General features: G+C 45.7%; 1 protein-coding gene across 1 annotated transcript in view; it reads right to left on the minus strand.

The window, feature by feature from the left end:
- Positions 1 to 248: 248 nt before the first annotated feature.
- Positions 249 to 13276, minus strand: part of LOC119954013 — a 149766-nt gene continuing 136738 nt past the window's right edge. The window contains exons 11-13 of the mRNA XM_038778790.1: positions 7734 to 7883; positions 6434 to 6491; positions 249 to 508 (exon numbers count right to left, since the gene is read on the minus strand). Coding sequence (XP_038634718.1) covers positions 249 to 508; positions 6434 to 6491; positions 7734 to 7883 — 468 coding nt within the window. The remainder of the gene's footprint in view (positions 509 to 6433; positions 6492 to 7733; positions 7884 to 13276) is intronic.

Consider the following 13276-nt stretch of genomic DNA (forward strand, 5'->3'; position numbering starts at 1 on the left):
TCCAGTTGTCTGAAAATCCTAAGATTCTGGCAGCGAGATGTGTTTTCTTGGTCTTCCACCTGCGCCATGAGCCCTTCCTGGGCCGCCACCCAACTTGCTGCTTCTTTTTCGAGCAAGGTAATCCAGTCGTCAGGTCGTTGGCCGCTCTGTCCAATTCCTGGACCATCGCCACTAGGCCTTCAATCGCCGCTCCGTCCTCTCCAGTGCCTCTTTGAAAGAAAAGATCACTATGGCTGCCTTCCCGTTTGTTATGAGTCCTCCTTGATAGTGTCCCTGTGTTTCAGGAATTCCTGCATTAGGAGCTCCATCCGCTGCCCTCTTGGTGGATGGGACAGCGTTTGTGTTGGTGCTGCCTCTTGATCTGCCATGTCCTCCTCCGCTTTACTCTTGGTCTGGGCTTTTCTCTCCTGGCTCTTACTGCTTTTGCTGTCTTTTTGGCTTCTCAGCTGATTTGAGAACATTTCCTCAGGTGGTAGTTTGTTTTGGGGCGAGGGTGGTTTTTTTTGTCCTATTGGCCGATTTCCAAGTTAAAAGTTGAAGCCCTAAGTTGAAGATTCTAGGGGAGAGCCTCCTTTCAGCACATTGTCTCCACTGGAGCTCCACAGTTAAACAATTCTTAACAATAAAAGGAAACATTTTAACTTTCAACTGGTACTTTATCTATCTCTGCTTGGAGAGAGAGATCTTGTCATACAACAGCCTACAGATTCTGGATCTCTGTCAGACTATTGCTTAACCTGACAGCCTTTGGCAAAAGCTGCTGCTCAGCTCAAAACTCCCAGCAGAACCAAAACTAAACTTGCTACTACAGACTTATCTCCTCCAATTAATTACATCATTTTTATCCCATTCAGATACTGTGATCTGCTTACCAAAGTCTAAAAAAAAGTCTCAAATTATCTATTCTCCAGGGAATCTCCAGCAATCATAACAAAATTCCATTCAGCCACTCTTTGTTAACACATACATGGTGTTAATGAATGATAATCTCACTTTTATGACATCTTAATTGCTGCAGCCACAGAGTGGAAATGTTAACCTGGATTATTTAATAATATTACTGCAACAGGTATAAAATACAATAAATATATACCAACTTCTCACATTCATCATGAGCACAAAATCCAGGTCCTTCCAGACAGAAACAGGGATGATTAAAGTGGGAACGATAGACACAGAGTGCTGAGTGTGTGAGAGGGAAAGGTATAGATACAGGTAAAGTCTAAATTCTTGGCAGCTTTGGTGAAAGAAAATAATCTATGTCACAACCCCTGGACTAGTACACAGTCAGTTCCAGTCCCACTTGACCCGAAATTACAATAGAAGTGAAATTAGATGTTATTTGAAAATACCTGAGGATCTTGGCTCAACCCAATAAAGTGCAGTCATAAGGTTTGTAAATTTAATACAAATAGCCTTTTTATTATGGAACAGTAATACAATTAAATTAACAATCTAATGCCCCTTTCCAACTCGCCCCACTCTACACTCACAGACAGACAGACAACATAGAGGGTAAGACTGATGGACAGGGAAGAAAGTAACAATTTTAAAAAGGATAAAGGGTGCTGATGCAATCGGATGGCTTCCAGTTAAAGTCGTTCAGGAGTTCAAGCTTTTGCTTCAATGCTTCTTGCTTCTAGACTTGAGGTGGACTTCTCAAGGCTGTCTCCTTCCTCTGGAGATTCAAGATCATATATAGTAAAGATGTGCCAGGCACTCACTGCTTTTAGAACAATAAAGCAGTTCTTTACTTCAGCAGAGAGGGAAAGAGAGAGGGGGGGAGGGAGACAGTGAATGAGAGAGTCTCCTTTCAAAGTCTTATCACTTCTGCCCAGCTCTATTAGAAGCATTACTCAGGAATCAATCACTGACTGTTGTCCATCAGAACACTGTCCCTGGCCATCCCACAGGTGGCCATCCAGTCAATTGAGCCTGCTTCCTCCAAAGTTAGTTCTTAAAATTCACCTGACACCGATGAGCATTTTGCTCTTCTCCAAAATACAAAACCTGTAACACATGGTCCTGAGAAGCAGGCTCTTTAACTTGAGTCCCCGACTTAAAGGCACTTTCTAATTATGGATGCACAGTTCCAAAAATAAAAAAATAAAATAAAAGTCCGTAGGAAAATCCAAAGGAAGGGCTTTAACGTCTCAAAAATGACGTTAAGTGAGATATTTGATAATTCCAGCATTCCTGAGTTTCTTCAAAAACAGGTCTTCATGGGTGATATTGTGCACATTTGTCTGAAAAACAAAAGTAATCAGAATGATCCTTCAGTTGGCTACAAGCTCCAAAGTATAAATGACGAATGACAAATAGAATAGAATAGAATTTACAGTGCAAAAGGAGGCCATTCGGCCCATCGAGTCAACAACGACCCTTGGAAAGAGCACCCCACCCAAGCCCCCACCTCCACCCTATCCACACAACCCAGTAACCCAACATAACCTTTTGCAGGAAGAGGCCATTCGGCCCATTGAGTTGCACCAGCACTTCAAAGGACCACCCTATCGCGGCCCAATGCCACGCCCTAAGGGGAAATTTAGCATGGTCAATCCAGCTAACTGCACATCTTTGGACTGTGGGAGGAAACCGGAGCACCCGGAGGAAACCCACGCAGACACGGGGAGAACGTGCAGCTTTTGTACAGTCTCTCGAGCTGTAAATCGAACCTGGGACCCTGGAGCTCTGAGGCAACAGTGCTAACCACTGTGCTACCATGCTGCCCTGTAAAGAGACTGAAGAAAACAAAAAAAGTAGGGTGTGGGGGGTGGGAGTGGAGTGGCACAGTCGTTAGCACTGCTGCCTCACAGCGCCAGGGACCCAGGTTTGATTCTGACCTTGGGTGACTGCCTGTGTGGAGTTTGCACATTCTCCACTTGTCTGTGTTGGTTTCCTCTGTTTACGTCATGTTTGACCCTAAGCTGAGTTTTTGATCCTGTTCGCCCTTCACCAGAAATTGAACCAATCTCCATTTCTGATCTTACCACAGCCCAGGAACCACTGAAACCCTCATTCCCACACCGGACTATTTATTGTCATGGTTGCTGATCAGCAACTCAAACTGTGTGTCATTTCAGGCAACAAGTGTTGCAATTTAATGCTCTTGACTTTTAGAAGGCCAGAGGTCAATAATTCCAGCTGCATTTACATCACTTTTTTTAAAAAGATTTCTTCCTGTTGATTCCCTTATTTCCCATTTCTTTTGTTTTGCTATTATTATTTTTATCCATGGATGTTTAATTGACATATACGTTTACATCGAGCAGAGAACTTCAAAAGTTACAAAATAGTACACGGTGCCAGCTTTCGAACAGCAGATCTCAGACTTTATGATACCCGAGAGACCAGAGGAACTCAGTTCGATTGTTTGGCTGGTGGCCAATGAATTGGCCAAAAGGTCGTATTCTGCAGGCGGCGATTGGGTCCTAGCCAAGTGGGATGGTTTTCAGAGATCAAGGAAAAGACATTGGGTCCTGGATGCTCAGAGAAGAAGCTGTGAGTCTCTCTCTCTCTCTCTCTTTCTCCAGAAAAGCTGCATAGCTACTGTTTGACTGAACCTACTGAGAACCCGATGGATCTACAGTAAAACCCATTCCAGACTGAAAGCATAAACCTCGAACTCAAAGCTTAAACTGAGGAAGGTTTGATAGAAGACAACCATCTGAAACAAAGACTCTTATCCTTTTTACTTTCATCATTATTTTTACACCCCAATTTTCCCCTCTGTGTTTGTTTATCAGTCTTGTGTGTAGAGGGTGCAAAAAACATGAGAGAGTTTCAGCTTAATGCACTGGAAATTAAACGGGAGCTACCAGGAGCTAGAGGGGAGCTTAATCCCAGACCGGAACCCAGTTGTGATATATTTAAGTTTGTACAGGCCCCCTCAAAATTTGAAGAAAGGGAAGTGGTAACTTCCTTTAGGGCATTTGAGAAAACAGCAGCCCAAATGGAGTGACCGAAAGAAAAGTGAACATCACCCATGAAAAGTAAATTGATGGGACGGGCACAGGAAGTTTATACTTCCCTGTCAGTGGAGGGGTGTCTAAGAATTATGGGCAACATGGTAGCACAGTGGTTAGCACAGTTGCTTCACAGCTCCAGGGTCCCAGGTTCGATTCCAGACTTGGGTCACTGTCTGTGCGGAGTCTGCACGTTCTCCCCGTGTCTGTGTGGGTTTCCTCCGGGTGCTCCGGTTTCCTCCCACAGTCCAAAGATTCGGTGGATTGGCCATGTTAAATTTCAATAGTTTCCAAAAAGGTTAAAGTGGGGTTACGGGGATAGGGTGGAGGTGTGGGTAGTGTACTCTTTCCAAGAGTCGGTGCAGATGGGCTGAATGGCCTCCTTTTTCACTGTAAATTCTGTGATGACATCACCCCACTGCCCCTCTAGCAGTTCCAGCAGCTCTGAAACACTGAAAATCACCACCAAAGGGCACAGCATCATCTTCACCCTCACAATTTCGGACATGGTCTTGAAAATCGATGCCCAAAATCTCCCCCAACTTCAGGCACACCCAGAATATGATTCACAGGGTCCCTCCTGCACCTCTCACATTTGTCCTCAAAGTCAGAGAAGAATGCACTCATACGAGCCCAAGTCATATGGACCCACACTAATCCTTTCCTATGCCAGCTCATCTACATCATGTCTATCCCTGCTGGTATAAACCTATGATTCCCTATATTGGGCTAATACCAACATACCCCCTAAACCGAAGTGTTGCGTTCGCTGGTTCCATTTCTTGAGGGATGACACCACAACGGGACTGTCAGCTACCTACCTGGGGAGAACAGGAGAACATGCAGGGCTCTCCAGCATGCCCCCACACAGGTGGCCTCCTCCACCTGCACCCACTGCAACTCTCCCCACTAGCATCTCACCTTCACATTTGCCGCCCAATAGTAATACAGCAGATTTGGGAGCACTGGCCCCCACCCACCGCCCTCTTGCAAAAAAGCCCTCCAAATGCTAGGCGTCTTATCTGCCTGCACAAATTTCAAAATTAATTGATCCACCCTCTGGAAGAACGACTTTGAAGGGAATATCGGAAGGTCTGGAAACAAATAAAAACCTTGGCCAAGTGTTCATTTTCACAGTCTGTACCCTCCCCGCCAAGGACAGGGGCAGGGCATTCCACCTCTTCAAATCCCATTTAACCCCCTCTATCAAACTGGCCACGTTCCACTTAAGCATTGTGGCCCAGTCATGGGCCACCTGAATACCCAAATATTAAGCTGGCCTTATCTTGGCCAGCTTAAATGGCAGGGCGCCCAAATTCGCACTCCTCCCCCGGATATCATCGGAAATACCTCACTTTTTGCCACATTCAGTTTGTACACAGAAAAGGCCCCAAACTTCCTGCATAGGTCCGCTATTTTCCCCATACACTCCAGTGAGTTTGAAACATGTGACAACAAATCATTGACATACAATGACACCCTATGTTCTCTACCGAACCTTACACTGCCCTTCTGCTCTCTTGACACCTGAAACGCAATAAATGAAAATGAAAAACGCTTTATTGTCGCGAGTAGGCTTCAATGAAGTTACTGTGAAAAGCCCCTAGTCGCCACATTCCGGCGCCTGTCCGGCACCAAAGGCTCCAAAGGCTCAATGGGCAACACAAACAACAAGGGGGACAGCTGGCTATTTTGTACCCCGATGCAGTCTAAAGTATCCCAAATTCATCGTATTTATCCTCACATTTGCAGTGGGGGCGACATGTAGCAACTGCACCCACAAAATGAATGTTGGCCCACACCCAAACCGCCCCAAGATCTCAAACAGGCTACTCCATTTAACCCAATCAAAAGCCTTCTCCGCATCCATTGATATAATAGCTTGCAGCGCTTTACCCATTGACGGGGTCATCACCGCATTCAACAGGGGAGGCAGTGGCGTAGTGTTATAATAATAATCTTTATTGTCAGAAGTAGGCTTTATATTAACACTGCAATGAAGTTACTGTGAAAAGCCCCTAGTCGCCACATTCCAGCGCCTGTTCGGGCAGCATCAGAAGATGCCCTATTAATATACAAAATACAAAGCAGCCTGCTTTATTGGCACCCCATCCACCCCACCAACATTCACTCTCTCCACAACCATTTCACAGAGGCAACCGTGTGCACCACCTACATGATGTAATGCAGCAACTCACCAAGGTTCCTTTAACAGCACCTTCTGAACCCTCAACCTCTACCACCAAGAAGCTTATGGAATGGCAGCAGACACATGGGAATACCACCACCTTCAGGTTCCCCTCCAAGCCACCATCCTGACTGCACTGTGCCTTTGATGTCACTTGTCAAAACACTGGCCCTCCATTCCTGGGGGTTCCTACAACAAATGCACTGCAGCGGTTCAAGATGGTGGCTCGCCATCACCTTCTCAAGGGAAATTAGAGGTAGGCAATAAATGCAGGTCTCACCAATAGGAGGTATGCATTCATAAAAACTAGAGTGAAGATTCAAGTGGATGGTGTCAAACTGGAACAAGTGGATAAGTTTAGGACAAATCATACAAGATGCTCGGTGTGAGGCCAATTCACTTAACCGCACATCTTTCGACTGTGGGAGGAAACCGGAGCACCCAGAGGAAACCCACGCTGACCCAAGGCTGGAATTGAACCCGGGTCCCTGGCACTGTGAGCTAGCAGTGCTAACCACTATGCCACCGTGCCACCCATATAAGAGTGACATGCAGAAAAGAAAATGTCAGCATTTTGGCAATTTGATTAGAGCTGAATCTCTTCAAGAAAACAGGAAAAGTGGAGGATCAGCAGAAAGATGGGTCGAACTCGGCATAGTTGGATGACGGATGTCACAGAGCGGTTGCAGTAGATGGAGGACATATGAGTCTGACATGCCATGACAGCAGATATCCTGGTCGGAGTAGATACAAGCAGCAGCAGTAAGGCTTTTTAAATTCATTTGTTACGGGATGTGGGCTTGGCTAGCTAGGCCAGCTTTTGTTGCCCATCCCTAATTGCCCTTGAGAAGGTGCTGGTAAGTTGCCTTCTTGAACTGCTGCACTTCGTGTGGTGTAGGTACACCCACTGTGCTGTTGGGGAGAGAGTTCCAGGATGTTGCCCCAGTGACAGTGATGGAACAGCAATATATTTCCAAGTCATTGTGGTGAGTGACTTGGAGGGGGAACCTCGAGGTGGTGATATTCCCATGTATCTGCTACCTTTGTCCTTATAGATGGTAGTGGTCATGGGTTTGGAAGGTGCTGCCTAAGGAGCCTTGGTGAGTTCTTGCAGTGTATCTTGTAGTTGGGGGTGGAGGCAGTCAATGCTTGTGGGATGGGTGCCAATCGAATGGGTTGCTTTTTCTTGGATGGTGTCGAACTTCTTGAGTGCTGTTGGAGCTGCGCTCATCCAGGCAATTGGAGAGTATTCCATCATACTCCTGACTTGTGCCTTGCAGATGGTGGACAGGCTTTGAGGAGTCAGGAGGTGAGTTACTCACCACAGGATTACTAGCCTCTGACCTGCTCTTGTAGCCACAGTATTTATATGGCTAGTCCAGTTCAGTTTATGGTCAATGGTAACACCCAGGATGTTGATAGTGGTAGATTCAGTGATGTTAATGCCATTGAATGTCAAGGGGGCGATTGTTTGATTCTCGCTTATTGGAGATGATCATTGCCCTGGAACTTGTGTGGCACAAATGTTTGAATGAAGAACATGAAACCATTCACTGAGATTGTTTCCATCAGATACTTACAGACATCTGCTTCATATTCAGTCGATCAAAATAATGAATCAGTCCATTTTTTTGATTCAGTGGATAACCAAATCCAGCAGCGTGAACTTCATCACAGTAATTCAGACCCAGTGTGATGGCTAAAAGCCCTGTGGTTGGATGGGATCTTCTCTGTGGATGTAGAAAAAAAAATGGATGGAAATCTATAACAAAGCAAATGACATCAACAGAGTATGAACATGCAAGAGGAATGAGAGAGAGGGAGGAAACAGAGAAGATCAAAGGGAATGAGGGAAATTTCAAATGATAAAATTATAAAACGAATCCCACCATGGCAGGTTGAAATTTGAGTTCAATAAAAATCTGAACGAAAAAGTTGAATGATGATTGTTGAAACGATTGTCATTAAAAACCCCATCTGGTTTGCGAATGTCCTTGAGGGAAGAAAATCTGCTTCCCTTACCTGGTCTGGCCTACATATGACTCTGGATCACAGCAATGTGGTTGTCTCTTAAGTACCCTCTTAAATGGTCCAGCAAGCCACTCAGTTCAATTCCAATTTGGGATGAGCAACAAATGCGGGCCCAGCCAGCAATGCCCACATCCATGAATTAATAAAACAAAATAAGGGTTTGGGGAGGTAGGGGGACACTGAGGGGCATCGAAGGTAGTCAGGGGTTGGTGGGTAGTTGGGTGTTCGGGGAAGCTCGTCAGATAGTTGGCGGGGGTAGTTTGCTGATCGGGTGGGAGTCGTGTGGTCAGGGGTTCATGGGGGAAGCTGGTAGTTAGGGTGTCGTCAGGCATGGGGGTTGGTTGTCAGGGTGGGGTGTTGGAGGGTTGGGGATTGGGGTTTGTCAGTTGGAGTAGACACAGGATCCAGTGGAGAGTCACAAGGTTAGTAGTATACTTATCCACCTGTCATCTTACCCAACCTACTGTCCATTTACCCATGTATCATACTGTTACCAATTACTCACTCACACTTATTCACAAACACAATGAAAAAGTTATTTAAATGTCTCAATGTTTTTTGTGTGTTTGTGAATGAAGACTTACCACATTACAGCAGCTATTGCTGTAAGACAGGCTTGTGGCTTGGTCTCCCCCAAACATCCTGCCCTATGAGGAAGCACTCCAAGAACAGGTACACTCTGCATTTTTGAAGGGGACCATAGAATCATAGAATTAGAGAATTTACAGTGCAGAAGAAGGCCATTTGGCCCATTGAGTTTGCATTGGCCCTTGGAAAGAGCACCCCACTTAAGCCCACACCACCACCCCAACCCGTAACCCAGTAACTCCACCCAATCTTTTTTGGATAATAAAGATAATTTAGCATGGCCAATCCACCTAACCTGCACATCTTTGGACTGTGGGAGTAATCTGGAGCACCCGGAGGAATCCCACGCAGACACGGGGAGAATGTGCAGACTCCGCACAGACAGTGACCCAAGCCAGGAATCCAACATGTTGGACTTTAACCTGGTGTTGTAAGACTTCTTACTGTGCTAACAAGATTGGAGCAGAGTGGAAAACCAATGAAGATTGACAGTTCCTGTCAGATTTGACCCCATGCCAGAGGACAAATCTCACTCTTCCGAGGAAAGTTCCAATGAGCAATCCCATAATAAAGATAAGAAACAAGGGGGAGAAGTTGTGTGCCATGGTATACGACGAGCACTGACTGGCCTTCAAACAACTGCGCAACCTCAAACAAACCACAGTTTGCAGCAAATTACCCAGCCTTCAGAACAGCGACCACGACACCACACAACCCTGCCAGGGCAATCTCTGCAAGACATGCCAGATCATCGACTCGGATACAACCATTACACGTGGAAACACCACCCACCAGGTACGCGGCACATACTCGTGCGACTCAACCAATGTAGTCTACCTCATACGCTGCAGGAAAGGATGCCCCGAAACGTGGTACATTGGCGAGACCATGCAGACACTGCGACAACGAATGAATGGGCATCGTGCAACAATCACCAGGCAGGAATGTTCCATTCCAGTCTGGGAACACTTCAGCAGTCAAGGGCATTCAGCCTCTGATCTCCGGGTAAGCGTTCTCCAAGGCGGTCTTCAGGATACGCGACAACGCAGAATTGCCGAGCAAAAACTTATAGCTAAGTTCCGCACGCATGAGTGCGGCCTCAACAGGGATCTTGGATTCATGTCGCATTACATCCACCCCCCACCATCAGACCTGGACTTGCAAAATCCTACCAACTGTTCGGGCTTGAGACAATTTACACCTCTTCAACCTGTGATTATCCCTCTCCCTGCATCTGTAATGATTTGATTACCTGCAAATGCTCGCATTCCAAGCATTGTCAAGCATCTCTGACTTTGTCTATATAAATGTTTCTGGAACATACCTCGCCATTCACCTGAGAAAGGAGCCGCGCTCCGAAAGCTCGTGTTTGAATCAAACCTGTTGGACTTTAACCTGGTGTTGTAAGACTTCTTACTGTGCTAACAAGATTGGAGCAGAGTGGAAAACCAATGAAGATTGACAGTTCTTGTCAGATTTGACACCATGCCAGAGGACAAATCTCACTCTTCCGAGGAAAGTTCCAATGAGCAATCCCATAATAAAGATAAGAAACAAGGGGGAGAAGTTGTGTGCCATGGTATACGACGAGCACTGAAGTCTTGGACACATTTCAGTTTTATTTTTATTTGTCCTGGAAAGTAGAGAATATTAGCAAGGCAGCATTTATTGTCCAACTCTATTTACCCTTTGGAAATTAAGAGTCAACTACGCAATGTATGATTGGAGTCATGCTTAAGCCACACAAGGCAGAAATGGAAAATTCCCTCTTTGAAAAGATATTATGAAGTGGTTAGAATTTTTAATGAGAATCCAGCTGCTTCACGCAAATGTGGGTGGCACAGTGGCACAGTGGTGAGCACTGTTGCTTCATAGCTCCAGGGTCCCAGGTTCGATTCCCGGCTTGGGTCACTGCCTGTATGGAGTCTGCATGTTCTCCCCGTGTATGCGTGGGTTTCCTCCGGATGCTCCGGTTTCCTCCCACAAGTCCCGAAAGACGTGCTGTTAGATGAATTGGAAATTCTGAATTCTCCCTCTGTGTACAGAATGTGGCGACTAGGGGCTTTTCACAAACTTCATTGCAGTGTTTTTTTTTATATAAATTTAGAGTACCCAATTATTTTTTTTCCAATTGAGGGGTAATTTAACATGGCCAATCTACCTAAGCTGCTCATCTTTGGGTTGTCGGGGTGAGACCCACGCAGACACGGGGAGAATGTGGAAACTCCACAATGAAAGTGACCCAGGGCCGGGATTCGAACCCGGGTCCTCAATCTCAGTGCTAACTACTGCGTCACATGCTGCCATTCATTGTAGTGTTAATTTAAGTCTACTAATGACAATAAAGATTATTATAAAGATTATTATTCTTGTGGTGCCAGATGGTGATGGGGGGATTCGAACACATGGGTTCAACTCAAATCCAAGTGCCCATCAACGATTTGTCGCACAGGCATGATGGGCCAAATGGCCTCCTTCTGGGCCATGAATATTAGGTTTCTATGTTTCAACCGCAACTTAACTAATCACTAGTTCAGTAACAAACTGTTCAGTTACCACACCCTATTTGTAGCAAGTAAATAGTCATTAATAGAGTCATAGTCATAGAGGTGTACAGCACAAAAAAGGCCCTTCGACCCATCACGCTGCACCAGTCAAAAACAACCACACATCCCCTCCAAACCTCCAGATCCGTACCTTAAATTTATGGCCCCTGGTCATTGATCCCTCCATAATGTCTACTCTATCTAAGACCCTCATAATTTTATGCATTTCAATCATGCTCCCCACTCAGTTTCCTCTGCTCCAAGGAAAACAACTCCAGTCTATCCAAATTCTCTTCATAGTTAAAACTCTCAAGTCCATACAACATCCTGGTAAACCTCCTCTGCATTCTTTCCAGTGCTGTCACATTCCTCTCATAATGTGGATTCCAAAACTGCGCACAATATTCTCGCTGTGGCCAAACCAATGTTTTATACAGTCCCAGCATAACCTCCTTGCTCTTAAACTCAATCCCTCTGCAAATGAATGAAAGTATACCTTGCACCTTCTTATACATTTTATCCACCCGCCCTGCGAACTTAAGGAACCGGTGTTCATGCGCACCAAGGTCCATTTGATCCTTGGTGCTGTTGCTCGTTCTGGGTGAGTGTGCTTAACACTCGATTTGGCTCTGTTTCGTTACTTAGCTCTGGAGTCGCCAGGTATCGTTAAGATACCGCCACAAGTGTCAAGGTCGAGTTCAAAGCAATAAAACCATACACCAATTAGTAAGTTCAAACAAATGAGTTTATTATAATACAATTATAAACTACCCATGCACACGCTCAGATGATTAAACTATTCCTACCACTAAATAAACCAATACTTATCTTAAAGGGAACTGCCGGATCAGGGGACAAGGCCTCTTGCTCTGCTCTGGTCCGCAGACTTCAGGTTGGTACGGGTTAACAAGGGGTCAGGAGTGTCTATCTCTGGTAGCAATTGTTGTGAGACACTTACTTGCTGGCGGCTGCTGTCCCAAACCTCTCCTCTCTCTCGGTCAAGGTCTTCTTCGGTAAAAGGCTGGTCGAGAGGGCTGGTCCAGAGAGGAGGGCTGGTCAAGAAGAATGAACTAAGTGTGGGACCTGTCTTTTATAGGTCCTAGGGCTTCGCGCCCTTTTGGGCGGACCCTTTACCTGCTGGGAATTGATTGGGTCTCTTCCCAATCGATTTGTTTGAATCCCCCCAATACTGAGGCTGTCCCTCGGTTACTGGGCGGGCCTTCAGGTGCTTTGTTTTCGAACCCCGCTGGTGCCGGGGTGTCTGGTTTCCCATACACTGTTGCAATCACTTCTCTATTTGTGTCCATTGTCTCTGGGATCGTTCCATTGCTATGTTAACTATCCCGGAGATTGCCTTATTAGTATGTGGAATGTTCATTTCGGTGCTGTCTGCTCTCTTAGCAGACAGAATACACATTGGCATGGTGCAGCCTGCTTGTGCTGCAAACATTGTCCATTTTAACCTGCAAGCTTTACGTTCCTCCATTTTGTATTGAGGGAATGGCCAACTTCGGTGGCTACAAGTGCTTCCCAGGATCCTGCCATTATCATGTATTCACTTGCCTTGTCTGTTCTTCCCAAGTGCATCACATCACAATTATCCGGATTGAATTTCATTTGCCACTGATTAGCCCATCTTCCCAGCCCATCTATATCCTCCTGTAATCTAAGGCTATTCTCCGGACTATTTCCATATCATCCGCAAATTTACTGATCAAACCTCCGACATTAAAGTCTGAACCATTTATAAGAACAAGAAACAACATGGCGCCCAACGCTGATCCCTGTGGACCCCACTGGACACAGGCTTCCAGTCAGAAAAACACCCCTTGACAATCACCCTCTTCTTCCTGCCACTCAGCCAATTCTGGATTGAATTTTCTTGGATCCCATGAGCTCTTACCTTCGCTATCAGTCTCTCATGTGGAACCTGATCAAAAGCCTTGCTGAAGCCCAAG

This window comes from Scyliorhinus canicula, chromosome 19 (genome assembly GCF_902713615.1).
Source record: "Scyliorhinus canicula chromosome 19, sScyCan1.1, whole genome shotgun sequence".
NCBI lineage: Eukaryota > Metazoa > Chordata > Chondrichthyes > Carcharhiniformes > Scyliorhinidae > Scyliorhinus > Scyliorhinus canicula.